Here is a 24,289-nt window from a genome sequence, read left to right as displayed (position 1 = left end):
GGAAGGAAAAGGAGAGCAACTCCACCCTCAGTTAACGCCACCACTGTAAGAGACAAGCTGGTGTTAACAAGTGCTATACTGAAAGAAATATCCCTAGAAAGTATGTGTGTGAAGGATAAAAAAAAAATCTGTTTCCAAGTTTGGCATCAAAGAAGAAAAATAAAAGCCAGGCGCCGGTGGCTCACACCTGTAACCCTAGCTACTCAGGAGGCTGAGATCTGAGGGTTGCGGTTTGAACTCTTATTTTCAATTAACCACCAAAAAAAAAAAAAGAGGCCAGAAGTGAAGCTGTGGCTTAAGTGGCAGAGTGCCAGCCTTGAGCACAAAGGCTCAGAAACAGTGTAAGCTGGAGCCCTAGGACCAGCACAAAAAAGGAAAATGTGGACATCAACACAGGAGACAATGTACAACCTACAAAGACAACCAAGCCACAAGCGACCAGTGTGTGCCCACCCAATGGCCACCATGACAGAGACCAGCGCCCCCACACCTGTGAGGCTCCCCAAGAGCTGCAGCCCTTGCTGTAGGGTGAGACTGTAGCCTACGGTACGAATAAGCCCGTGCTGCCCATCTGTGTTCTCACTCCTCGGGAAGCCACCGCAACATGAACGTGACCAGCACAGACAGCGCACAGAGAGCCAAGGGAGACGCGGGTCAGCAGTCACCACACACAGCACTCGCACTGCACGCAGAGCACCATGCACTTCCTGAAAGAAGGGCCAGCTCCCGCGTCTTCACAAAGGGGGGCTCTGCTCCACCCAGGGTGAGGTACCGCGTCTTCACGAAGGGGGGTTCTGCTTCACCCAGGGTGAGGTACGAAGCAACATGAGTGGCACGACCAAGAAAAACCTCATGAGAATCAAGGCTCAGAACCAGGGTTCCTTCTAAATACCAACAGCGCACCAGTGGCCCACGCCTGTAAGCCTCACTACTCAGGAGACTGAATCTGAAGATGTTGGTTCAAAGCCAGAATGACAGGAAAGTAAGACTTTTACCTACATTAATCACCAAGAAGCTGTTAAGTAGAGCTGTGGCTCAAGTGGTAGAACACTAGACTTGAGCTAGAAAGCTAAGAAACAGTGACCAACCTCTGATTTCAAGCTCCAGGACACACGTACACACGTACACACATGCACACACACACCAAAGAAACAAAACCCCAGTTGTCCACACCTACAAGTATCAGCAACTTCACGGAGACCGAGGCAGGATTGCTCAGGACTTCTGGACCAGACTGGACAATCAGCAAGACCTCATCTCAAACAACTTTTGTTAAACAAAAATAATTCTATTTATAGGTGTCTGCCTGCGATTCAGAGACCGGAGCGCGCGCGGCCCGGGGACAGGCAGGCCCGCCTCTCCATGCTCCCCTCGGGGGTGGTTATGTGCGCCAAGCTGAGTCACGGTGCCTTTTCCAGGGAAGAAGACGATGGAGCTGAGAACAGCGCATCCCATGCTCACCACGCTGCAGGCCGGGCCAGAGCTCCCTCCTTCCTTCCTGGCTGAGGCAGCAGCAGCCCCACGCTGAGGGGAGTCTCGGCCCACAGCCTCTTCCTGGCCGTCCAGGCCGTTCATGAGCAAGTGAGCCATCTCTCGTTTCAGCCCAGTGCCGCGTGGGCCGTCTCCATCAATGAGAACGGGAAAGTCTGTGTCACTGCCTGCAAACCTAACCCTTTCCAGATGACTCTGGCTTTACCACCAACTTTGCCGAAACGTTTACAGTCCTATGTGCCCGCAAGACTACAACGGATTTCCTTTTCTTCACAATCTCAGACAGATTTGTTCTTGTGGCAGCCTCGGCGGCCTCAGTGCTCGGCTTCCTCCTTCTCTTCCTTTTAGAGGAAGGGTCCCTGCGCGGCCTCTGCTGGGCACGCCACTGCCCCCGGGCGGGCACTGCAGGAGCCCGTACAGCGCGGACACCCGTCAGTCCGGACGAGAGCAATGCTCCACATGCTGCTCAGCCCGACGCGCAATTTGAAGCGCATGAGCGGCTCACCTGTACGACTTCCGGTGAGAATGTCTGTTCTGAACTGAAGCCTGGACAACAAAGCATGGCGCGGGGACTATCACGGCTACCCATCCCCTCTGCTGAAGGACACGGGGCTGTTCACCAGTCACAGAAACACACACTAGCTCACTCCACCTACAGGAGCCCCCAGAGTAACGAGGGACGGGCAGATGTGCGTGAGGCCAGGGGCTTGGCGAGAGTGGAGTGCGGGAGCTCAGCGGGGGCAGACCGGGGCTCTGGACCGTGTGGGATCTGGGACTGCACAGTGAAGCTGAGGCACACAGGCCACGCCTGCAGTAGAAAGCTTCGTGAACACCACCGCTCGGCGAGCTAGCGAGCCCACTGCCGGGACCACGTGGCTGATCGGGAGCCACGGCCCGCTGCCCTGCTCTGCCCCGCCTCTCCAGACAGGACCGCTGCTCTCACCAGGTTGAGAAAGATCCACACTCAAGCGTCAGGGCAGTTCCTGGTGGACGTGTATCTCTGGGCACCGTGCGAGAGCTGAGAGCTGTCGGGCAGACCCTTCCTAAGTCAGAAGCCTCTGCGCCTGACTCACTGTCCCACACAAACCTCACCGGCCCTCATGGCCTAAAGGCGGCACTGGCAGCAGGGCAGAAAATCCAAAACTCTACCTCCAATGAAGCACCAAAGAAACCCAACTGAACTAGAGACTTGGTTCACAAGGCAGAGTGATGAGCAAGCGCATAAGAGCCTGTTCAAGGCCTGGTCCTGGCCGGGGGAGGGGAACGGAGATGGGGAGGGAGGGAGGGAGGGAATCAACCGCCAGGAGTGCGTCCCCTGCAGAGGAGCGAGCCCCGTCTGGCCACCTCCACGTGCACGGCGGGCAGCGCATCAGCGCAGGAGGCGAAGGCGGAGTACGCTTGGAGCTCCCATCAGCCCACCTCCTTCCTGGGACCTTGGTGACCTAGAGGGCGGACGGGGGTCTGCTCGGCCACTGTGCTCCCCGGCCCTCCTCCCTGTCGCTCCCTCCTCTTCCTCCCCCTGCCCTCACAGCCTCAGCCTCAGCCTCCGGAGACACAGCTCCTTCCCATGAGCAGCCCGGCCCCAAGTAACCCCTGGCCTGCCGCACGGCCCAGCTGCCCGAGACGCCCTGCTGGCTGCAGAGGCCACCCGTCTCCCGCTGCTTGGCACAAGACAGGCATAGACCCAATGCCAGCCCTTGGCCAAGATGCACTGAAGTGCATCCCGCTGCTGGGGGCGTGGAGAACGGGGGTCAGCGGGGACAGCACACACCAGCTGCTGGCGCCGTTTAACCCCGCGTGGCACGGCTGCCTCGGGTTCAGAGCCCCAGTTAATGCCCGTGGAAGTGCATGGTGGTCTGCGCAGAGCGGTGCACGTCACAGGAATGCACCTGTGCTCTCTGCTGCAGGCCTGGAACAATGGCGGCGGCGTTTACCGGGCAACTGGCCGAGGGCCTGGGACTGCTGGATCCACACATCCGCCCCTCTGAGGAGGCAGGGGCCTGGCCCTGGCCCTGGCCCGCCTCCACCTCACCTCCTCCCCGCACCCCCTCTCCATCTTCTCCCAGCAGTCCTGGGGCCCTGCCAGGGACCTGCTCTGTGCACAGACCCGTGTGCTCCACGAGGCCAGCCAGCGCCCGGCAGCGGCCTGCTGAGGGCGGAAGCAGGGAGGCGGTCCCGGGCCACAGCTGCAGCGCCAGTCGCGCTGGTGGCCACCACCCTGCTGGACATGTCCTAGGCACACATTTGCACGACCCCACCTTGGGGGGACACGGACCACCTGCCAGCTCTGAGCAGCGCGCTGCTCACCGTGGACAGTGCAGCCAAGGGGAACCTGTGCTGCCGGCCCTTCCCTCCTCTGCTCTGAGTGTGGCTGGTGTGGTCACCTGGGCTCCGGAGACGGCAGAGGAAGCCAGCGCCCCCTCCCCACTCATGGCACACGGGAGCCCTGAGACTCCCCAGCAGGGCCACGGCTGGGCACTGGGCCATTGGAAGTCCTGTCCAGCTGCTACCCTGAGCCTGGTGGCCAGTCCCAGGTACCTGGCACAGCAGTGACCAAGGCCTGCAGCCAGACGCCAGGCCAGGCCCTTGGTCTGGACAGAAATGTCTGCCGAGGGCTGCACAGGGGAGAAGGAGAAGAAAGGAGGAGGAGAGGAGGAGAGGAGAAGGGGAGGAGGGGAGGAGGGGGAGGAGGGGAGGAGGGGAGGAGGGGAGGAGGGGGAGGAGGGGGAGGAGAGGGAGGAGGGGAGGAGGGGAGGAGGGGAGGAGGGGAGGAGGAGGAGGGGAGGGGGAGGAGGGGAGGAGGGGAGGAGGGGAGGTGGGGAGGGGGAGGAGGGGAGGAGGGGAGGAGGGGAGGTGGGGAGGAGGGGAGGAGGGGAGGAGGGGAGGAGGGGAGGAGGGGAGGAGGAGGAGGGGAGGGGGAGGAGGGGAGGAGGGGAGGAGGAGGAGGGGAGGAGGGGAGGAGGAGGAGGGGAGGAGGGGAGGAGGGGAGGAGGGGAGGAGGGGAGGGGGGAGGAGGGGGAGGAGGGGGAGGAGGGGGAGGAGGGGAGGAGGGGAAGAGAGGGAGGAGGGGAGGAGGGGAGGAGGGGAGGAGGGGAGGAGGGGAGGAGGGGGAGGAGGGGGAGGAGGGGAGGAGGGGAAGAGAGGGAGGAGGGGAGGTGGGGAGGGGAGGAGGGAGGGGGAGGAGGGGAGGAGGGGAGGTGGGGAGGGGGAGGAGGGGAGGAGGGGAGGTGGGGAGGGGGAGGAGGGGAGGAGGGGAGGAGGGGAGGAGGGGAGGAGGGGAGGAGGGGAGGAGGAGGAGGGGAGGGGGAGGAGGGGAGGAGGGGAGGAGGGGAGGAGGGGAGGAGGAGGAGGGGAGGAGGGGAGGAGGAGGAGGGGAGGAGGGGAGGAGGGGAGGAGGGGAGGAGGGGAGGGGGGAGGAGGGGAGGAGGGGAGGAGGGGAGGAGGGGAGGAGGGGAGGGGGGAGGAGGGGAGGAGGGGAGGAGGGGAGGAGGGGAGGAGGGGAGGGGGGAGGAGGGGGAGGAGGGGGAGGAGGGGGAGGAGGGGAGGAGGGGAGGAGGGGAGGAGGGGAGGAAGGGAGGGGGAGGAGGGGAGGAGGGGAGGTGGGGAGGGGGAGGAGGGGAGGAGGGGAGGAGGGGAGGTGGGGAGGAGGGGAGGAGGGGAGGAGGGGAGGAGGGGAGGAGGGGAGGAGGAGGAGGGGAGGAGGAGGAGGGGAGGAGGGGAGGAGGGGAGGAGGGGAGGAGGGGAGGGGGGAGGAGGGGAGGTGGGGAGGAGGGGAGGGGGGAGGAGGGGAGGAGGGGGGAGGGGAGGAGGGGAGGAGTGGAGGGGGGAGGAGGGGAGGTGGGGAGGAGGGTCGGGGCCCTTGTGGCGGCCTGGCCCAGGCAGCTCAGCTGAGACCACGGCTGTTGGGTCCCCCCCCACCCCCAGGCAGCAGTGCCTACCTTGAGGAACTTGTACAGGAGGAAGGTAAACCAGTTGGTCAGCATCTTCTCAGCCACGGATTCGGTCCTGTAAGTTGCAGGGCAGCAGACACAGCGATGGCGTTGTCCTTGCCAGAGGCCCCGCAGGCCCAGCTGGCCCTCGCCCCACAGGCCAGGACAGCAGGCCTCAGGCTTCTCTGGGGGCGTCGAGGACTCGGAGACCTTACCCCAAGCCTGGGGTACAACCGCGCGGGCCCAGACGGTGCCACTGGCGGGGAAGCGAGGCCCACAGGGCCCACGACCCCGCCCCCCACGCACCCCAGGCAGCACCGAGGGCTGTCTGCAGGGGAGGCCTAGGCCTTCCCCCTACCCACGGGCCCGGTCCCCCTCGGCCCCCGCTGGGCCCCCCGCTGGCTCACCGGCGCAGTAGCAGCTTGGGGTGGTTCTTGCTCTCCAGATTCTTCTCGATGAGGTCGGACAGCAGCTGCTTGAGCACGCCTGTGGCATACTCCATCTCGCCCTGCAGGGCGGTCATGATGAGCGAGGCCACATTCCCACGGTCACGCATGGAGAAGCTGCGCTGGGCCTCCAGCGTGCGGATGAAGGTCAGCAGGAAGTGCTTCTTGGTCAGCAGCTGCCCAAAGAGCGTCAGCGACTTCTCCACGTTGGCCTGCACCTGGGGGACACGGGCGTGCTCAGACCACGGGGCAGGCAGTGCGTGGCCGGGCCAGCGGGGCAGGTCAGGGACAGACGGCAGGCCAGGTAACGGTGGCACAGCACCCCGGCTACACAGCCCCGGCAGCCAGTCCCGGCCTCACAGTCCTCAGCAGAATAAATGAATCCTGGAAGCCAGAACGCTGCCCCGCGAAGCCAACTGCAGCTGAGGAGCAGAGCACTCTGAGGGAAGAGGGCCTGCTCTGCCACCGCTCCGTGTCAGGACCTCTGACTGGTGCCTCCCAACACAACACTCCCCTCCCGGAGCAGACAGACAGTGCACGTGACAGCATACATGACACACAGAGCCTGCGTGCTGCCATGCATGAAGTTCAGGGCGTGGAAAGGCAGGGAGAAGCACCCAAAGCAGACCAGGGCCTAGGCCAGAGTGACCGCAAGGCCCTCAGACGCGGGGGAGCGCCCCGGGCCGCAGTGAGCCGCGGGGGTGCATCGGGCGGCAGAGTGACCGCAAGGCCCTCAGACGCGGGGGAGCGCCCCGGGCCGCAGTGAGCCGCGGGGGTGCATCGGGCGGCAGAGTGACCGCAAGGCCCTCAGACGCGGGGGAGCGCCCCGGGCCGCAGTGAGCCGCGGGGGTGCATCGGGCGGCAGAGGCGGTGCAGCCTGCCGAGCATGGGCCGTCTGTGGCCGGGGGTGAATGCGTGGGCCACAGTGGGGCCCTGAGGCTTTGCGCACCCACTTCTAGGCTCACTCTCAACAACCTGAGCCTGGCTGCTGTTCACGCACAGCCCAAGTCCAGCTGAGCGCCTCCCCTCCCCCACACCACACAGGGATGTCCCGAAAAAAAACAGCAAAGGTGAGCGGCGGGTGTACCCAGAAAAGAGGCAGGATGCACAGCCCAGCTACTGAGGAAATGCTTGGAACCCAGGCTGGACATGGCTGGTAAGCCCGCCTGTGCCAGCGGAGTGAAGCAGGAAGCCTGCCCCGCCCCGCCCCGCCCCGCCCACCCTGGCTCCTCCTGGATCCGCTGCCAGCATCTACCAGCTGAGCCTCAGGGTCCTGGGTGTTCCCGGCTCCCCACAGGCCGAGGCCCACACCCTACCTCCATCTCCTTGAGCACAGGGTGGTCCTCAATCCCGGGGAAGAGCACCCGCATGGCGTACGTGCGGTAGTCCAGGAACGGGATGCCGGCCCCGTCCAGGTCGCTGGTCAGCTCATGGATGTCTGTCTGCAGCTCTGCAAAGGCTGTGGACCGGCAGGGGCCAAGGTCAAGACCCCTCCTCATGCCCAGCCTGTCCCTGCCCCCAACTGTGTGCCAGGATCAAATTCTAGTCCCTCTGGCCCTGGTCTTTTGAGTGGAAACCACTCTGCTGCCTGGCGCCCCTGTGTCCTCTGTCCTGATGTGGATGAAAGCCCTCACCCGGCTGTCATCAAGGCCTCCTGCTTTGACCACAGCCGTGAGGGGGAAACACGTACGCGGCAGGCGCTAGCCCCTCCACCCCCAGAAGGGATGTGGGCAGCAAATGTCCCCGCCAGCAGCCTCAGGGGCTCCCCGCGCTCCCAGCCCCAGGCAGACACCTGTCACGTGCACACCTGGGGCACCCGCAGAGCCAGGGGACCGCTGCACCTGGCCCTGAGCCACCACTAGATATTCGGGTCTGACCAGGGCTAAGGGACGTCCTAAGTACACCTCGCCCGTGCCCCTGCCCCCAAGCCCCTGGCTGTTAACCGGGTAAATGCCAGCGAGGCGGCGTTCTGTAAGCTTCTCACAGGCCTCGCAGTCTGCCTCCCACCGCCTCCTCTGCCGAGGCTCTGAGAGGCGCCCAGCAGGGGCAGGGCCACAAGCCGTGGACCCACAGCAAGTGAGCCGGCACCCAGGCCCAGCCTAAGGCCCCGCCACACCACCCAGGGGCCAGCCCGACGCCCACTGCCTCCAGCCCGACACAAATCCAGGAGCGGCCCCGTCCCAACAGCCCATGGCTGCTGTGCCACCCGGGCCTCTGTCCGGGGCCGCCCGCCTCCCCCATTGGCTACGCTGCCTAACTCCTGCCTACCCAGCACCCCAGCCATTCATACCCCACAGCCCCAGGGCAGGGGCTGGAGTCCAGGAGATCCACAGCCCTGGGGCACAGAATGGAGTCAGGAGACTCCTGAGCTTTTGGGGCAGGGACTAGGGGTTAACCCTAGCACGCGACGCCTCTAAGGAACTGAGCGGCTGGGTGGCGGCGCGTGCTGGCACACTCAGGGAGCCTTGGCCCTGGCCCTGCCCTCCTGCTCTCCCGCGCCACTCTCTACTACCGCTCAGCGTTCAAGTCCACAGCCTGCACACCTGCGTCTTGGCTGCCCACAGCCCACCCCAGTCTCTGGGCCCTGTCTCCACCTGCCTTTGGGGTGCCCCCGGTTAGGCTAGGGCCACCAAGGGCTCAGGCCTGAGAATGGGGAGGTAGGAGACCCAGTGCGGCCATCAGAGTGCTCCAGCCACCATGGAACCGGCTCCACGGCCTGTCACCCAGGAACGTGGCCTCCGCCCATTCTGCAGACAGGGAACTGAGCGGCCCATCCGGTCTCACCACGGGGCTGGGCTGTGAGTCTCGCCTAGTCCTGCAACCCTCGACAGGTATCTGCCACCCCCGGCACGTGACAGCGCTCAGGGCGCATGGGCGCTGAGCCTCGGTGGGGGGCGGGGGCGGGGGAGGGGCGCCCTGCCGGACCCCCACACACCTTCCTTGCACTCGAGTGCCACTCGGGACTCCAGGTTGTCCATCTGCAGCTGCAACCGCTTGAGGGTGCGGTCGGCATCGCGAGACTTGCGCTTGTAGGCGATCAGCACGGCCACGATGACCAGCAGCAGGAGGCCCCCGCCCCCGCCGATGCCCACAATGGCGGGCAGCGTGAGCAGGCTGTCTGAGTACATCTGCAGCATCCCGGGGGAGAACTCAAAGCCGCCTGCTCGCACCTGCCGGGCGGGCACAGCGCATCAGGAGCCGCACTCACTGGGCGCCGGAGCCCACTGTACAGCCGGCTTATAGGCACCGGGGCACCCACGGCGCAGAAAGGGCGGGCAGGGGCCGTGGGGCGGGGGCTGAAGGTCTGGAGAGGAGCTGGTGGCTGGGCAGGCCAGGCTGGAGCGGAGCAGGGCACCCGAGTCTCCTGGGCTCCGCCCCCAGGTGGGTGTGGACCAGGCACGCACCGTGACCTTGTGCTGTCCCGTGAGGTTCGGCGACTCGCACAGCAGCTGCGTCTCCGACACAGTGAGGACACACGGGGTAGAGCCAATGAGCACCGTGTAGTTGAGCCGGGAGTTGCCAGGTGCCGGTGGCAGCAGGTTCCGACCCTGCACGGGGTGCAGATGAGCCGAGGGCCGGTCCGGGTCTCCCTGCCCGGCCTGCTTCCCCACCTGCCCCGGCCAGGACCCACCTTGAGGATGAGGGGAGAGCTGGGCTTCAGCTCCAGGAGGCCGGTGGGGCTGAGCGGCTCTAGCACCGGGTCGGGGTAGTAGAGGAAGGAGGAAGAGTTGAGCACTAGCAGGGCGCGCACGTTGTCCATGACGAAGCCCAGCTCGTCCGGCCGCTCCCCCAGCTCGGGCGGGCTACGCGTGGGGTTGTCCACAGACGGAGCCCGGCACACCATGGTGGTGTCATTGTACACCATGCAGCTCTGCGACAGACGGCAGGGTGCTGGGCCGGACTCACAGAGCCCCAGAGCACCCCCCTTCCCCCCGGCCCCAGAGCTCACGAGACAGAGCCCTGGCCCGGGGATGGCTGCGCAGGAGCCAGCCGGGCCCCTCCCTGAAATCCACCCCACAGTGGGAGAACAGACCTGTCAGGGCAGGCCGGGACTGGCACCGTAGGGAGACAGAGACCCAGGTAGACAGCAGGGCTGAGCAGAGCAGGGGGCAGAGGGCATGGACTTACATTCTCCCTCTCAACGCCTCCATACTTGGCCCGGATCCGGGGTTCACGGACAGTGGCCAGATTGGTGCCCGTGACCGTCAGCAGGGTCCCACCACTAGAGGAGTGAGCGGGGGTGAGTGGGCTGCTGGGCTGGAGGGCACAGGGGCCACCCCAGCCCCACTAGCAGAGCTGTCCCAAGGCGGCAAGGGGGGTCTGGGGCTCGGCATAGGGCACCCTGAGACCGCCACGGCGGCCGTGGCGGTGAGGTGGCCCTCACCTGTTGATGCTCCACTCGGGGTCGATCCTCAGGATGGTGGGGTCCTCGGTGTAGTTGTACTTCACCTCGGGGTTGGCCAGCTGGGCACGGTTGATGTTGATGACAATGGGAGCGCTACCCGGACTCTGCCCTGGCGGCGTCAGGCAGCGGATCTCCCGCGAGTTTCTCCTGGGGGCCGAGCACGTGTGAGGGTCTCCCCGGGCACTGGCGCCCCTGGGGCAGGGCCAGCAGGGTGCGCAGGACGTGGCGCCTCACACGCCACCATCTGCCCGCGGGCGACTACCTGTGCCGGAGGCCTTGGCCCTATCCTTGGCCAGGCTGACCTCCCTGCCTCCCCTCCCCCCTCAGGCCTGGCCTGGCATGTGGGCCTCTCCCCGGCCCCCGACTGGACCTCGGGCCTGGCCTGGCATGTGGGCCTCTCCCCTCCCCCCTCAGGCCTGGCCTGGCATGTGGGCCTCTCCCCGGCCCCCGACTGGACCTCAGGCCTGGCCTGGCATGTGGGCCTCTCCCCGGCCCCCGACTGGACCACTTTAGAGTAGGAAAGGCCTGGTCTTTGTCTCTCTCCTCAGGAGACCCTGGCCAGGCTCTGTGCGCCACTCTGTTTCCTCCTCAGCACTAGGCAGGCGTTAAGTCTGCCTGGGCCCTGGAGGCCTGAGCCGCTCACCCACAGTGGGCCTGTGCCCTGCTGCAGGGCCAGCAGCGGCTCACCCACAGCTCGGGAGGCCAGCAAGGCGAACACTGCTTCCTCTTTGTACGCCAGAGTGGACTGGGCTGGGGTTCAGGGCCAGGCGGTCACCTTTATGGGAGCTGGCAGCCAAGGCCTGCTCTCCCAGACTCTCTCCCCCCACCTCTAACTACAGCCTGGACGCCCAGAGCTGCCGGGCCTGGCTCAGCTGCAAATACCAATGATCAGGCTGATAACGGGTAATTACCACAGGAAAATATTTAAAGGGCCGTTCCATTATCTCCCTAATCTAAAATTATCCACTTCAGGCCTCAAAGCTTTTGTTAAGATGTCTGTTTTCTCTAAAAAAAAATTTTTTTAGAAAGAATATTTCTTATTTTGTTCTCCAGGGAGTCCCGTCCCCTCCCCCACCCCCCACTCCTGGACGGCAGGCCCCGCCCTCCTCATTTCTACCATGGAGGCAGTCCCCGTCTCCATGGTAACCTCTGCCTCTTGAGTTTCCATAGTGATCACCCCAGCCAGGTTCTCCATACCCGTTTCCCAGGCAACAGGAGGGGACACAGCCAGGGATAGCCCTGACAGGACCACCAGTGGGTACAGTGTGTGTGTGCATGTGTGCGTGTGCACATGCACATGTGTGTGTGTGGCCATGCCCTGGCCCTGCTGCCCCTGCCCCGCATACCAGGAGAAGGAACAGGGCCGGCCCCCAATGGACACGGCCACGTCGCTGCCCGCGTTCAGGTGGCTGCCCTCGATGCCGATCCAGGTGCCTCCCGACAGAGGCCCGCGGGAGGGGCTCACGCGGTAGAAGGTTGGAGTCTGCCGGAAGAGACTTGTTATGAGGACGCTAGCCCACAGCTCTGTCCCCAGACCAGGAGTCCCAGGCACAGGCTCTGTCCCATGCCCCTGGTGCGGGACAGCTCCAGGAAAGGGGCAGATGGCACAGGACACCTGGTGCTAGCCTCAGCCAGGAGGGGAGCACGGGGAGCCCAAAGCCCACGGTGACCCGAAGCCCCTGCGCCCAGACCTGAGGTCTCCCACCCAGACCACCTTCCCAGGCAGAGGGGGCAGCGGGCGGCACTTACCACAAACGTGAAGCGCTTCGGTGACAGAGCCCGGTAGTGGGGCGAACAGTCCCGCACACACACCTCCACCAGGGCGTCATGGGCCCGCACTGTGCTGGCGTCCCCGATCTCACACACAATCCTGCAGGCGGGGGCCAGCAGCTGCCCTGGCTGCACCGTCTCTCCACCCCCACCCGGCCGCCCGGTCCTGAGCACTGGCGTACCGCCCTCCACAGGGCTGCGCCCGGCCTGCCGCCTGGTCCTGAGCACTGGCGTACCGCCCTCCACAGGGCTGCGCCCTGCCTGCCGCCCGGTCCTGAGCACGCCCTCCACAGGGCTGCGCCCGGCCTGCCGCCCGGTCCTGAGCACTGGCGTACCGCCCTCCACAGGGCTGCGCCCGGCCTGCCGCCCGGTCCTGAGCACGCCCTCCACAGGGCTGCGCCCGGCCTGCCGCCCGGTCCTGAGCACTGGCGTACCGCCCTCCACAGGGCTGCGCCCGGCCTGCCGCCCGGTCCTGAGCACGCCCTCCACAGGGCTGCGCCCTGCCTGCCGCCCGGTCCTGAGCACGCCCTCCACAGGGCTGCGCCCGGCCTGCCGCCTGGTCCTGAGCACTGGCGTACCGCCCTCCACAGGGCTGCGCCCTGCCTGCCGCCCGGTCCTGAGCACGCCCTCCACAGGGCTGCGCCCGGCCTGCCGCCCGGTCCTGAGCACGCCCTCCACAGGGCTGCGCCCGGCCTGCCGCCCGGTCCTGAGCACTGGCGTACCGCCCTCCACAGGGCTGCGCCCGGCCTGCCGCCCGGTCCTGAGCACACCCTCCACAGGGCTGCGCCCTGCCTGCCGCCCGGTCCTGAGCACGCCCTCCACAGGGCTGCGCCCGGCCTGCCGCCCGGTCCTGAGCACGCCCTCCACAGGGCAGCCCCCACCCCCAGTCCCGGGGTGCACTCACTGCTCGGCACTGATGTACTGGCTCTCCACAGGGCTGCACAGCACCTTGCCCACACGCACGCCCAGACGCACGTCCTCAAACCGAAGGCCCAGGTTCTCCCCGGTGATGGTGAGCCTCGTCCCTCCCTGTCGGGGGCCTGTCTCTGGAAACAGCTGTGGGAAGGCAGAGGCTGGGGCACCAGCAGGCCGGGCCCCCCCGCGCCGGGCTCGGCCAGGCCCGGCCTCCGGCCTACCTTGAGAATCTTGGGGTCCGCGCAGCGGCTGCTCCCGTGCCGGGCGTGCATCCAGGCGGCGGGCGCCTCAGCGGGGCAGTGGTGGCGCAGGGAACAGCGGCGCTCGGCCACACACCAGCCGCACTCGAAGCGCGGGTCGGCCTTGAGGCAGAGGCCGCAGCTCTGGCGCAGGGCTGGGCACTTGTAGAGGTGGGCTGCGGGGGGGGGGGGGCGGGGAGGAGGCCTGGTCAGCACGGTCCCCACCCTGCCCCGCCCCACCCGCCGGCAGCCCAGGCCTGCTGCTCACCCTGGATGTTCTGGGGGTTGTCGATGACGAAGTTGCCATTCCACACCACCGACAGATTCACAGGGAGGTCGCTGACGTCGTTGCCTTCATAGGAGTACTGTGGGCACGGACACAGCAGTCAGCCCCTGGTTGCCAGCTCCCACCGCCAGGCCGCACGGAATCAGGCCTGCCAGCTGGGGCCTGCGAGCCTCTCTCCCCAAGATTGGCCACATCTGGCCGGCGCCCCTGCCCACCTGTCACATAGACCCGCCCCCTCTTGCAGCCAGGCAGACCCCTCAGGAGTGAGCTCACTCCTCCCTGGGACCTGCTGGGAGAGTCAGCCTTTCTTGGAAACTGGGGCCCCAGCCAGCCTCCTAGACAGCAGCAGGGATACTTCCAACTGAGCATCTGAGTGCTGAGTGCACAGGGCTGCCCTGAAGCCTGGTGCGTATGCCCTGCAGTGCCTCCCAGGTAGCCTGAGCTCAAGGCCACGGCGCCTCCCAGGAGACGGGGCCTGGGGGTCCAGCTCTGCCCCGCTTTCCAGCATTGATGCCTCTACTCCATCCCTCTGCCTGGCTGCAGGGAGCAAGCCTGGCATCTTCAAGGGTAGCACAACCACCCAACGTATCCCTAGCTGCAAGACATTCCCCAACACTCCCGCTTCCTGCTGAGCGTGGACCAGGAGAGGAGGGGCCTGGAGCCTGGGGAGTGGAAGACGCAGGCAGCTCCGGAGGGTGACACGGAGCACAGAGCACCGGGGCACAGGCACAAACAGCGCAGCCACCATGCAAGGAGCAGTCTGCAACCTGCCCGCCTCTGAAGCCGGCCCTGACCCCCAGGCTCCCGCCCCACAAGGACGGCCCAGACGGCCAAAGGGCTAACGAGGCCAGACCAACATGATCAGACCCTCCCCAGGCTGCCGAGGCCCTGGCCTGAGCCTCCTGTTCACGCAGCAGGACCCAAGGCCACACTCCTGACTGAACAAATGGAGAAACTCTGGAGCCAGAGGAGAGTGCAACCTGAGCCGGGCCTTGGAGGAGGCTCCCCTTCCCTGAGCACCCAGGTCGCGTCCTAAGATGCCCCTGGCTACTCGCTAATGGAGCCTTTTCAGCAGTCCTTGCCACAGCATGCATCCCAGACCGCCCGCATGCACCAGCGCTGCCTGAGTGCGCGTCTCCACTGCTGGCCACAGCCCCAGGCCCCGTGCTCTGCCCTGGCCATCCCCACGGACACGGCCCACCCTGGAGCCCAAGGCCCGGAATGTCCCTACACCCGAGGGGTGAGGGCGGCGGTCGCATCAGGCTTGAGCGTGTGCGCAGCATGGGAGGCTGGGCGGTGAGGGGACCGGGCGCCACCTCAGCCCCCCCCCCCCCCCCCCCCCCGCCTCACCGAGGAATTCTGGCACTGCAGGCTGGAGCTGTTGAAGCGCAGCGCGGTCACCCGGGCAGGGCTGCCGGGGATGTGGAAAAGGCACTCGTAGCCACGCTGGCCTGACTGTGGCTGTGGCAGGTTCCGGGCAGCCAGGGTGATGGGCTTCACCACGCCCACTGGCACGTAGATCTGCGTGGAGGGCAGGATCTGGGGGCAGTCCTGGGGAAACACGACTCCGAGTGAGCCAGGCTCGTGCGTGCCACCGCCGGGGCCCACCGTGGGTGATCTGAGGACCAAAAGCACCATGTCCTCGGCGTGGCTCTCCGGCAGGCGGAGGCTGCACACCCAGCGGGACGCGCGCCTTGGCTCCATGTCCTAGGCCCCGGCAGTCTAGAGGCCGCAGGGCCCCATCTGGCCTGCAGCTGCACAGGCCCTTGAGGCGGGAGGCAGGAGCCAAGAGCGGGGTGCTGGAGCCGCCGACTCTCAGCTGGGGACCTGGGGAGCATGTAAAAATAGCTGGAGCCGGCAGAAAAACAGCCAGGGCCCCCTGGGCCGGCGGCGCTCCACAACAATAGCTGATGCAACGCGGGGCTGCCTTGCAGCACGGCTGGCGGGTCCCTGGGGAGCGGCCTGCGGGAGCCTGGGCGGCTTTAAATAGGGAGGCTGGAAGCAGCCGGAGTCCCCAGGTCCGCTCACGGCTGCCCTGTGGGCGTGGGTCCAGGACAGCTCTGTGGGGCTCCGCGGGGTCTTGGACCCTGACTCGGCCCTCGAGGCCCCTAGGGAACAGGGCTGGAAAGGCCATCTAAGTGAGCGGACCACTCACCACCCAGCCACCTAAGTAACCGCACACTGCAGGGCCGCTGGGTGAGCAGACCCCTCATTGCATGGCTGGCTAAGCGAGCTGGCCACTCACTAGGAATGCTCTCTCGTCCACTGGCCAGAGGCCCAGCTAAGGGCTGCACTGAAGGGGTGCTCAAGCCACAGCCCTGGAGACCCTGGCCCTGTCTCCAGCTATTCCCTGCCACACCCCAAGCCCCAGCCGGAATGTCCCATGATGGCCCCAGCACCTCAGGTCCCCACTGAAGAGGAGGACGGACTTGGGTCCATACCCAACCTGCCCTTCAGCCTGGAGGAGCTGCTCAAGCTGTGCGGCTCCCCTCCCATCACACCAGCCAGGAGACGGCCATGGCAGGCAACCAGGGGAGGTCCTGGGGCCCCCGGCCCAATCCCAGCACGGACGGGGGAGGTCCTGGGGCCCCCGGCCCAATCCCAGCACGGACGGGGGAGGTCCTGGGGCCCCCGGCCCAATCCCAGCATGGACGGGGGAGGTCCTGGGGCCCCCGGACCAATCCCAGCACGGATGGGGGCCACCCCACCAGCCCCTCGCCTATCTCAACATCCCGCCCTGCTCCCACACCTCACCCTCCACCCTCCCAAGCACTAAGCCGACCGGCTGAGGCTGAGCCTGCCACCACCCCACCAGGCTGGCGGCCACGCCTGCGCCTCCCAGGCGCCCCCATACCTCACTCCCCTCTCCCATCCGCTCTCCACACCCAGAGGGCACACAGACACCCATCTCAGGAGACCCGCACTGCAGACCCTGCGCTGAGGAGGGGACATGGTAACGACTTCAATCCGACAGGAAGAAGGCCTGGCAGGTCCTTGTCTCCAGCAGTCACCTAGGAAGAGGCTGCAGAGCCCTGGGGAAGGCTGGAGAAGGACACTCACTGAGCGTGTGAGGGCGTGGGCTGGGCCTGAGGCCCCTGGGACCCGGCTCCCAGCTGGGGAGGATTGCACGGAGCTGGCGAGGTCCCGGCTCACAGCTGGAAAATGGTGGAGGGAAGGAGGCCCTTCACGACCCAGGCTAGCACTTCATTCCTGTGACCCAGAGCTCTACACGGAGTCAAAATTTGGAAGGCTGCCCGTCTACAACGGGCCTGCCTTATGCATGGTATTTCTAAGCAGTTTTCACTATGGTCTACAAATTTTAAAAAAATGAACTCCTGTGTGTAGTACACAGCAGAGCACAGCTCTCAGCCAGTCCACAGTGTCACCTGTGGGGCTTCAACCACTGCCATCTGCTATGTCCCAATCTGTCATTTTATGAAGAATTTGCCTCTCAAAAAGTAAACAGTGCCAGGTGCTGGTGGCTCACGCCTGTCATCCTAGCTACTCAGGAGGCTGAGAACTGAGGATCGCAGCTCAAGCCATCCAGGCAGGCAAGTCTGTGAGACTCTTATCTCCAATAAACCACCAGAAAACCGGAAGTAGTACTGTGGCTTAAGTGGTAGAGCTCTAGCCTTAAGAGCTCAAGGACAGCACCCAGGTCCTGAATTCAAGCCTGACTACCAACCAGTCAATGGTGTCCTAAAAGGCAAGGTAAGCCAGTTCTAAAAGCTCACATCTGTCATCCTCGCTGCTCAGAAGCTGAGATGCAGAGGTATATAGTTCAAGGCCAGCCTGGGTAATAAATAAAAGTCCACTAGACTACAAAATAACCAGCAGGAAACGGCTAAACCAGGTTTAGCAGTGTGGCTCAAGTGGTAAAGTACCAGTAGAGCCCTCAAGCAGGAAAGCCAGGGAAGCACAAAGTCCTGAGTTCAAACCCAGTGCTGGGAGGGCAGGGCCAGGCAAAAGTGAGTGTACTTAATTTGAGAAAATGCACATTTGAGCTAGGGCTCAAGTGGTGAAAGACTTGTCAGCAATAACAAGTCCTGAGCACCAACCTGAGGGAAAAGAAAGGATAAGCCTCCACAGAGCCAAAGTTCTGGACTTTGAAAGCTGGTGCTTGGCGGAGGCCGGAGCCTGTAGGGCAGTGATCTCCCACGCGGGGCTTCTCCTCACCACGCTGTCCTCAGGCCCGCTGCGGGACTCGCCCGTCCCAGGGCCCGGCGGGTGTGACAAGCCAGAACCTGGAGTCTCCTAGGGCCGCCTGTGGGCAGGAAGCTGACCAGGTCTCCAGGAAAACACCAGCCGTACTTCCCACTTCTCCACAAAGGCCAGAAAACCCACCTCTGGGAGCGCCGGCCCAGGTGGGCTCCTCCAAACCCGGAGCCCGGTGCCCAGTGCCGCCACGCCTGCCACCTCCCGCGCGTGGCCCCGGCACCAAACTCGGGCAAGTCTGAGGGCCCAGGCAGGGGCTGGGGAGGCCTTGGGAGGCCCTTCCTCCGTGTCTGAGAGCAGAGGCTGGACAGGAAGGCCCTGCCTACCTGGGAGCTGGGCTCCAGCGCGGAAAGCGCTTGGGCCCTGGCAGTCTGCTGTGTGAGGACCCCAAACCAGGAATGGGAAGCAGAGTGCTGCCCATCCAGTGCCCTCGCGGCGCTCCTCACAAGTCCACCCCAGTCTGTGGACACACAGCAGTCCTCACCAACAAGCCCAGGCTACAGCCAAGGAAAAAGAATCCCTTCCCCGAGCCCCCAGCCCCGTGCTCCGCTGCCCTCCCCAGACCCGGGTACCCACGCGGCCCCACCTGCGGACACCCCAGCGACTCCAAGGGACAGTGTGTTCTGCTGCCCTGGAGCTGATGGCTTGGATGGGGCAAAAGGCAAAGACCCGTACGGGAGAAGACCCGGCGTGCTTAACCCCGGAGCCCCCACCTGCTCCCAGCCCTGCCAGGACACCTGTGGCCTCCACAGGGTCACAGACCTACACCCCGGGTCGGCCTCTGCGGCCACCTGGCTCTTACAAGCACAGAAGGGGACAGTGCCCGTGGGGGGGGGGGGCTTAGAGGGAAGGGCACCGGCGGAGAGCGAGGCCCTCGGCATCCCAGAAGCCCGCTACTCCATTCTCGCTTCGAGGCCAACCAGCCGTCAGGCCCCACAGGCCACCCTTCCCTCTGGGACAACAGACTGGCGGCCACAGGGAAGGGAAGGGTGCTGGCTGCAAGTCTAGGCTCCACACCACAGGGTGCCATGGAGCCCGCCTGCGCTTCCCAGCCACACGGTGCCCGGTCCGTCCCGACGCGGACAACCGAGGCTCTCGGCAGAGCAGCCTGCTGCTCATAAACACAGTCTGCCTTGCCCAGGCTTCAAAATAATTACCACCTAATTACCAGCAATTACCACGCAGCACTTCAGACGACTCCCGAGCCCACCAGCCCTGCACCAGTGACGCACCAGTGAATCCAGCCGGTTCCTTCTTGTCTCCCAGGACTCAGCCTGCCACGCGCCCCGCTACGCCAGACCCCCACAGCTGAGGCCCCTGCCACGCGGGCCTCTTTGCTGTGCCCCGGCAGTCACCCCCAGGCACCCCCACACAGAGGCCAAGGGGCAGGGCCTTGTGGAGGCGTCTCCTAATTCTTGGGGGACACCATAAAACTTGGGTACTCCACCCTGGCTTGGCGGGGCCTCAGGCTGAGATGTCAGGGGCTGCACCCACCCTGACCCTGGGCCAGGTGTCCAGCGTCCCGGAGGCCGACCCGCTGGCCAGCGAGGCTGGCAGGCAGGCGCTTGCCGACGCCTCGGCCTCTGAACTGAGCCCCTTCCCACTGCCGTACCTCAGAAACGTTGACACGGCCCTCCAAAAACGCGCAGTCGGCAGCGTTATTGGTGCACACGTGGCGGTATTTGCACCAGTGGCAGGGGAAGGAGCCGTTGACACAAGCCAGGCAGCTGCAAGGAGAGGGCAGGGGGTGAGTCTGAGGCCAGAGGCCAGCGTCCCACATCCCCCGCCCGGCCCCGCACATGCAGCCTGGCCGTCCGGCCAGGCCTCCCCTCCACACTGGCCATCCAGCGCCAGGCCTCTACACTGGCCATCCGGCTGCGGGTTCCCCGGGCCTCCGCACTGGCCGCCCGGCCAGGCCTCCCCTCCACACTGGCCGTCCAGCCAGGTCTCCACACTGGCCGCCCAGCGCCAGGCCTCTACACTGGCCGCCCGGCTGCGGGTTCCCCGGGCCTCCGCACTGGCCATCCGGCTGCGGGTTCCCCGGGCCTCCGCACTGGCCGCCCGGCTGCGGGTTCCCCGGGCCTCCGCACTGGCCATCCGGCTGCGGGTTCCCCGGGCCTCCGCACTGGCCGCCCGGCCAGGCCTCCCCTCCACACTGGCCGTCCAGCCAGGTCTCCACACTGGCCGCCCAGCGCCAGGCCTCTACACTGGCCATCCGGCTGCGGGTTCCCCGGGCCTCCGCACTGGCCATCCGGCTGCGGGTTCCCCGGGCCTCCGTACTGGCCATCCGGCTGCGGGTTCCCCGGGCCTCCGCACTGGCCGCCCGGCTGCGGGTTCCCCGGGCCTCCGCACTGGCCATCCGGCTGCGGGTTCCCCGGGCCTCCGCACTGGCCATCCGGCTGCGGGTTCCCCGGGCCTCCGCACTGGCCATCCGGCTGCGGGTTCCCCGGGCCTCCGCCTGCTGGGAGGCCTGGAGGAGCTTGTGCCGTCTCCTCTCGGCCTTTCCTTCCTCTTCACCCTTTCGTTCTCTGTAGTGCTGGTCACCAACAGCACACCCCAGGTCCAGCCAGTGTGGTGGCCCGAGCACAGAAAAGGAGCTCGCACGGGCAGGAGCTGTGCTGGGCCTCCTCTCAGTGCAAGTTCAGATGGCAGGCAGCTCGCACAGCACCGGGCCAGCACGCACTCCCACCGGTCAAGCCCACCTGGCCGGAGCGTGCGCGTTCTGTAAAGGGACCGGCCATCGCAGCCCTCCCAGGCTGTCCACCAGAGCCACGTCACCTCCCATCTCTGAGGCAGAACGGACTCTCTGCCTTTTGTCAGGGGCTCCCAACCCTGAGGGCGCTCACGGCGGGCTGAGGTACAGGGGACTCGAGCCTCAGAGGTTCAGAAACCTGACCCCCAGATGCGCTGTGGTCCAGCAACAGCTGGGCTCAGAGGCAGCAGGCACCAAGTGGCCAGGGTTCTTGCAGGACCTGGGCCCTCTGGTACCAGAGACCACCGGCCATCCCCGGTGACGGCATCACCCAGTGTCCCTCTCCTCAGCCCTGCCCTCACCCAGCCCTGCAGCTGCCTAGGCTCTGTCGCACCTCTCCACCCACCCCTGGTGACCGCAGCCCTGCAGGGCTGGCCCCACACTGCTCTGCCTGCTGCCCACCGGCATGCCCCCGGGGCCAGGCCTGAGCGTCCCTTCAGCACGCAGCCATGCGGGCACCACGGGCTCCTCGCAGCTCTCCCAGCAGCCCCTTGCTCCTCCTGGCCCATAGGGAGGCCCTGAGCGTGAGGAGTCCGGGGAGCAGGAGGGGCACCTGCAGAGGGGTCCGCGGGGGACAGGGCGGAGGGGGGGGACCTGCAGAGGGATCCGCGGGGGACGGGGCGGGGGGGACACCTGCAGAGGGATCCGCGGGGGGCGGGGGGCACCTGCAGAAGTGTCCGCGGGGGGCGGGGCGAGGGGGGCACCTGCAGAAGTGTCCGCGGGGGGCGGGGGGCGGGGGGCACCTGCAGAAGTGTCCGCGGGGGGCGGGGCAGGGGCACCTGCAGAGGGGTCTGCGGGGGGCGGGGCGGGGGGGCACCTGCAGAGGGGTCTGCGGGGGGTGGGGTGGGGGGGGCACCTGCAGAGGGGTCCGCGGGGGACGGGGCGGGAGGGGGGCACCTGCAGAAGTGTCCGCGGGGGGCGGGGCAGGGGGGGCACCTGCAGAGGGGTCTGCGGGGGGTGGGGTGGGGGGGCACCTGCAGAGGGGTCTGCGGGGGGTGGGGTGGGGGGGGCACCTGCAGAGGGGTCTGCGGGGGGTGGGGTGGGGGGGCACCTGCAGAGGGGTCCGTGGGGGACGGGGCGGGGGGGCACCTGCAGAGGGGTCTGCGGGGGGTGGGGTGGGGGGGGCACCTGCAGAGGGGTCTGCGGGGGGTGGGGTGGGGGGGGCACCTGCAGAGGGGTCTGCGGGGGGTGGGGTGGGGGGGCACCTGCAGAGGGGTCTGCGGGGGGTGGGGTGGGGGGGGGCACCTGCAGAGGGGTCTGCGGGGGGTGGGGTGGGGGGGGCACCTGCAGAGGGGTCTGCGGGGGGTGGGGTGGGGGGGCACCTGCAGAGGGGTCTGCGGGGGGTGGGGTGGGGGGGCACCTGCAGAGGGGTCCGCGGGGGACGGGGCGGGGGGGCACCTGCAGAGGGGTCCGTGGGGGACGGGGCGGGAGGGGGGGCACCTGCAGAGGTGTCCGCGGGGGGCGGGGCAGGGGGGGCACCTGCAGAGGGGTCTGCGGGGGACGGGGCGGGGGGGGCACCTGCAGAGGGGTCCGCGGGGGACGGGGCGGGAGGGGGGCACCTGCAGAGGAGTCCGCGGGGGGCAGGGGGGCAGTGGCGGGACACTCACGCCTGGTGGACGCTGCAGTTGTAGAAGACGAAGTCTACAGACGCGAACTTCTTCCCCGTCTCCTTGGACTTCAGGTAGAGCTTCACCACCCGCTGGTCTCCTGCGGGCAGCAGGCGGGGCATGAGGCTGCGGGCCACAGAGCCCAGGACCCCACTCCGCCCCAGACCTAAGCCTGGACTTGGGATCCCAGGAGGCCGAAGGTGGGGGACAGCACAGCCTGACCTGTGGGCTGGCCGCTGGGGAAGGGCTCTGCCCTCCAACTCCCCCCCCCAGCTTCACACCCAGCCAGTGTTCCCCTCTGACCTCTGACCCCAAGTGCCCTGACCCTCAGGTCTGCAACCCACGCTTTTGCCCCTGCAACTCCCTCCTCCTGCCTACCCTGTGCCTACCACCTCCCGGGCTCTGAGTGGGCGACGGCCAGCACCGTCCCCCATGCCTGTCTGCTCCGGCCAGGTCCACTCACCCTGGCCCCTGGTGATGGGCGCCACCTCCTGGGCGGAGGGCGAGCGGCAGTAGACGTGGCCATCCTGGATGATGCTCTCCGACTCAGTGAAGTCCTCGAAGGAGCAGTTGACCCCAGCCGAGAGGTCGGGCACATTCCAGGCCTGCAGCATAAGCTGGGCCACACACACCTGTGTGAGTGCTGCCTGTGACCCCCCCCCGCCCGTCGACCCCTGCAGCCAGACTCACCGGCACCTGAGACATGGTGACGGACACGTTGCGCGGCTGCACGGTCAGCACCACGCACTGCAGCAGGCTGGAGGCAAAGCGGTGGGGCTCGTCCGCCCGCTCACAGGCGTCCTTCCTGGAGCAGCTGCGGGGCAGGGCCGCACTCACCACCAGCCTCCAGCCTCCACCCTCCTCCCACATCCGGCTCGGCAGCCAACGAGCCCCGGAGCAGCCTGGAGTGCCCGCCCCGGACACCCCTACTCACACGCTCTGTAGGACACACCAGCCGCAGTGCGGGTCCCGAGACCCCAGGCACAGCTCACACGAGGAGTACTGCACGCAGCTCTCCACCGGCACCCGCGTCACCTGGGGAGGAACGGGGCATCTGGGTCCCGGGCCCAGCCACCCTCGCCATCTACCACAGCACCAACGGTTTGTACAGAAGGGCCGAGGCAGACTCCAAGCAGGGGAGGCCAGCAGAGAAAGCCCACGGCTCTGAAGAGAAGGGCCAGACCACCGACCAAGCCGCCAGATGGCCCCATGCGGACCCTGCCTGACCCTGCTCAGTCAAGCACTGGCTTCTGGGACTCTGAAAGTCATGTGGGGAGGACGCGGCAGTGGTAGAGGGAGGACCTCACCCCACCCCCGCCGCCTGGCCCACATCTGTTCCAACAGGCCCTTGCACACTGGGTCTGCTGGTGGACAAACCACGTCCGCCAGCCAACGGGCAGCCCTGGTGGGAAGAGCAGCCTCGGCTCACACCGGGCACCGACCCGGCTTCCTAGTGACCCGATTCCCCGGCAGGCCCCCCACCAGCCTCCCGCCAGCCTGCCTGCCACGGCCAGCCCCCGCCACCCACCTGTTTTTCTGTCATGGCGTACAGGTACTGGCGGCTGGGGCTGAGGACAAGGTCACGCAGGATGGGGCTGCCCTCCTGGGCCACCACGCTCTCGTAGGCCAGGGCCAGCGGGCTGCCCGGCTTGTCAGGGTCCACCAAGATCTGCAGCGGTAAGGGGCCTCTGCAGGAGCTCGCCCAGGCCTCTGCCCCAGCTCCACACCCTTCCCCCCCTAGCCCCCCACGTCCCAGGACCCGAGGGGCCTGTACTCGCTTCCTCGCCGGCCACCAGGTGCCCAAGCACAGGGCGCGGAGTACGCGGGCCCAAGCCCAGATGGGGCTGGGGAGCCAGGCTGGGCTGGGGAGCAGCATGCTTGGGACAGGGAGTGGCCTTGGGATTGCAGGGGAAGTGGGCCCAGGGCAGCAGAGAAAAGGGACCGAGTTATCTCCTTGGGGGGGGGGGGCAGGGCCAGGTATCTCCTGGGAAGGCGGCCAGGGCCAGCCCCAGGGACACCCCAGCTGAGAAGCAGCAGAGACGGTGGCTTGGAGGCAGGGAATGCATTCCAGATCCCACACAAGCCGGGCGCTAATTAGCCAGCTCTTCTCTGCAGCTTTAGTGCCCTAAGTATTTTTAGTTGCTTTTACCAAACAAATGTATTTAATTAACAGAGAGACCCAGGGGGCTTCTAGAGCTGGGGCTCAGGGGTGCATCTGCCCCGCCTGGCTGGGC

The 24,289-nt window shown here is 66.4% G+C and overlaps 1 protein-coding gene across 1 annotated transcript in view; it reads right to left on the bottom strand.

The window, feature by feature from the left end:
- Positions 1-24,289, bottom strand: part of LOC138822752 (plexin-A1) — a 48,821-nt gene that overhangs the window by 9,875 nt on the left and 14,657 nt on the right. Inside the window, exons 4-23 of the mRNA XM_070015697.1 lie at positions 23,584-23,724; positions 22,990-23,090; positions 22,746-22,869; positions 22,519-22,672; positions 22,056-22,155; positions 19,309-19,423; positions 14,832-15,032; positions 13,464-13,560; positions 13,178-13,371; positions 12,946-13,097; positions 12,021-12,141; positions 11,618-11,754; positions 10,251-10,418; positions 9,995-10,088; positions 9,498-9,737; positions 9,271-9,414; positions 8,802-9,036; positions 7,183-7,325; positions 5,828-6,084; positions 5,430-5,496 (exon numbers count right to left, since the gene is read on the bottom strand). Coding sequence (XP_069871798.1) covers positions 5,430-5,496; positions 5,828-6,084; positions 7,183-7,325; positions 8,802-9,036; positions 9,271-9,414; positions 9,498-9,737; positions 9,995-10,088; positions 10,251-10,418; positions 11,618-11,754; positions 12,021-12,141; positions 12,946-13,097; positions 13,178-13,371; positions 13,464-13,560; positions 14,832-15,032; positions 19,309-19,423; positions 22,056-22,155; positions 22,519-22,672; positions 22,746-22,869; positions 22,990-23,090; positions 23,584-23,724 — 2,985 coding nt within the window. The remainder of the gene's footprint in view (positions 1-5,429; positions 5,497-5,827; positions 6,085-7,182; positions 7,326-8,801; positions 9,037-9,270; positions 9,415-9,497; positions 9,738-9,994; positions 10,089-10,250; positions 10,419-11,617; positions 11,755-12,020; positions 12,142-12,945; positions 13,098-13,177; positions 13,372-13,463; positions 13,561-14,831; positions 15,033-19,308; positions 19,424-22,055; positions 22,156-22,518; positions 22,673-22,745; positions 22,870-22,989; positions 23,091-23,583; positions 23,725-24,289) is intronic.

Source organism: Dipodomys merriami, unplaced genomic scaffold (genome assembly GCF_024711535.1).
Source record: "Dipodomys merriami isolate MVZ:Mamm:240054 unplaced genomic scaffold, mDipMer1.0.p SCAF_114, whole genome shotgun sequence".
Taxonomy (NCBI): domain Eukaryota; kingdom Metazoa; phylum Chordata; class Mammalia; order Rodentia; family Heteromyidae; genus Dipodomys; species Dipodomys merriami.
Note: the sequence above shows the minus strand (reverse complement) of the source record. Positions and strands in the feature narration are given on the sequence as shown.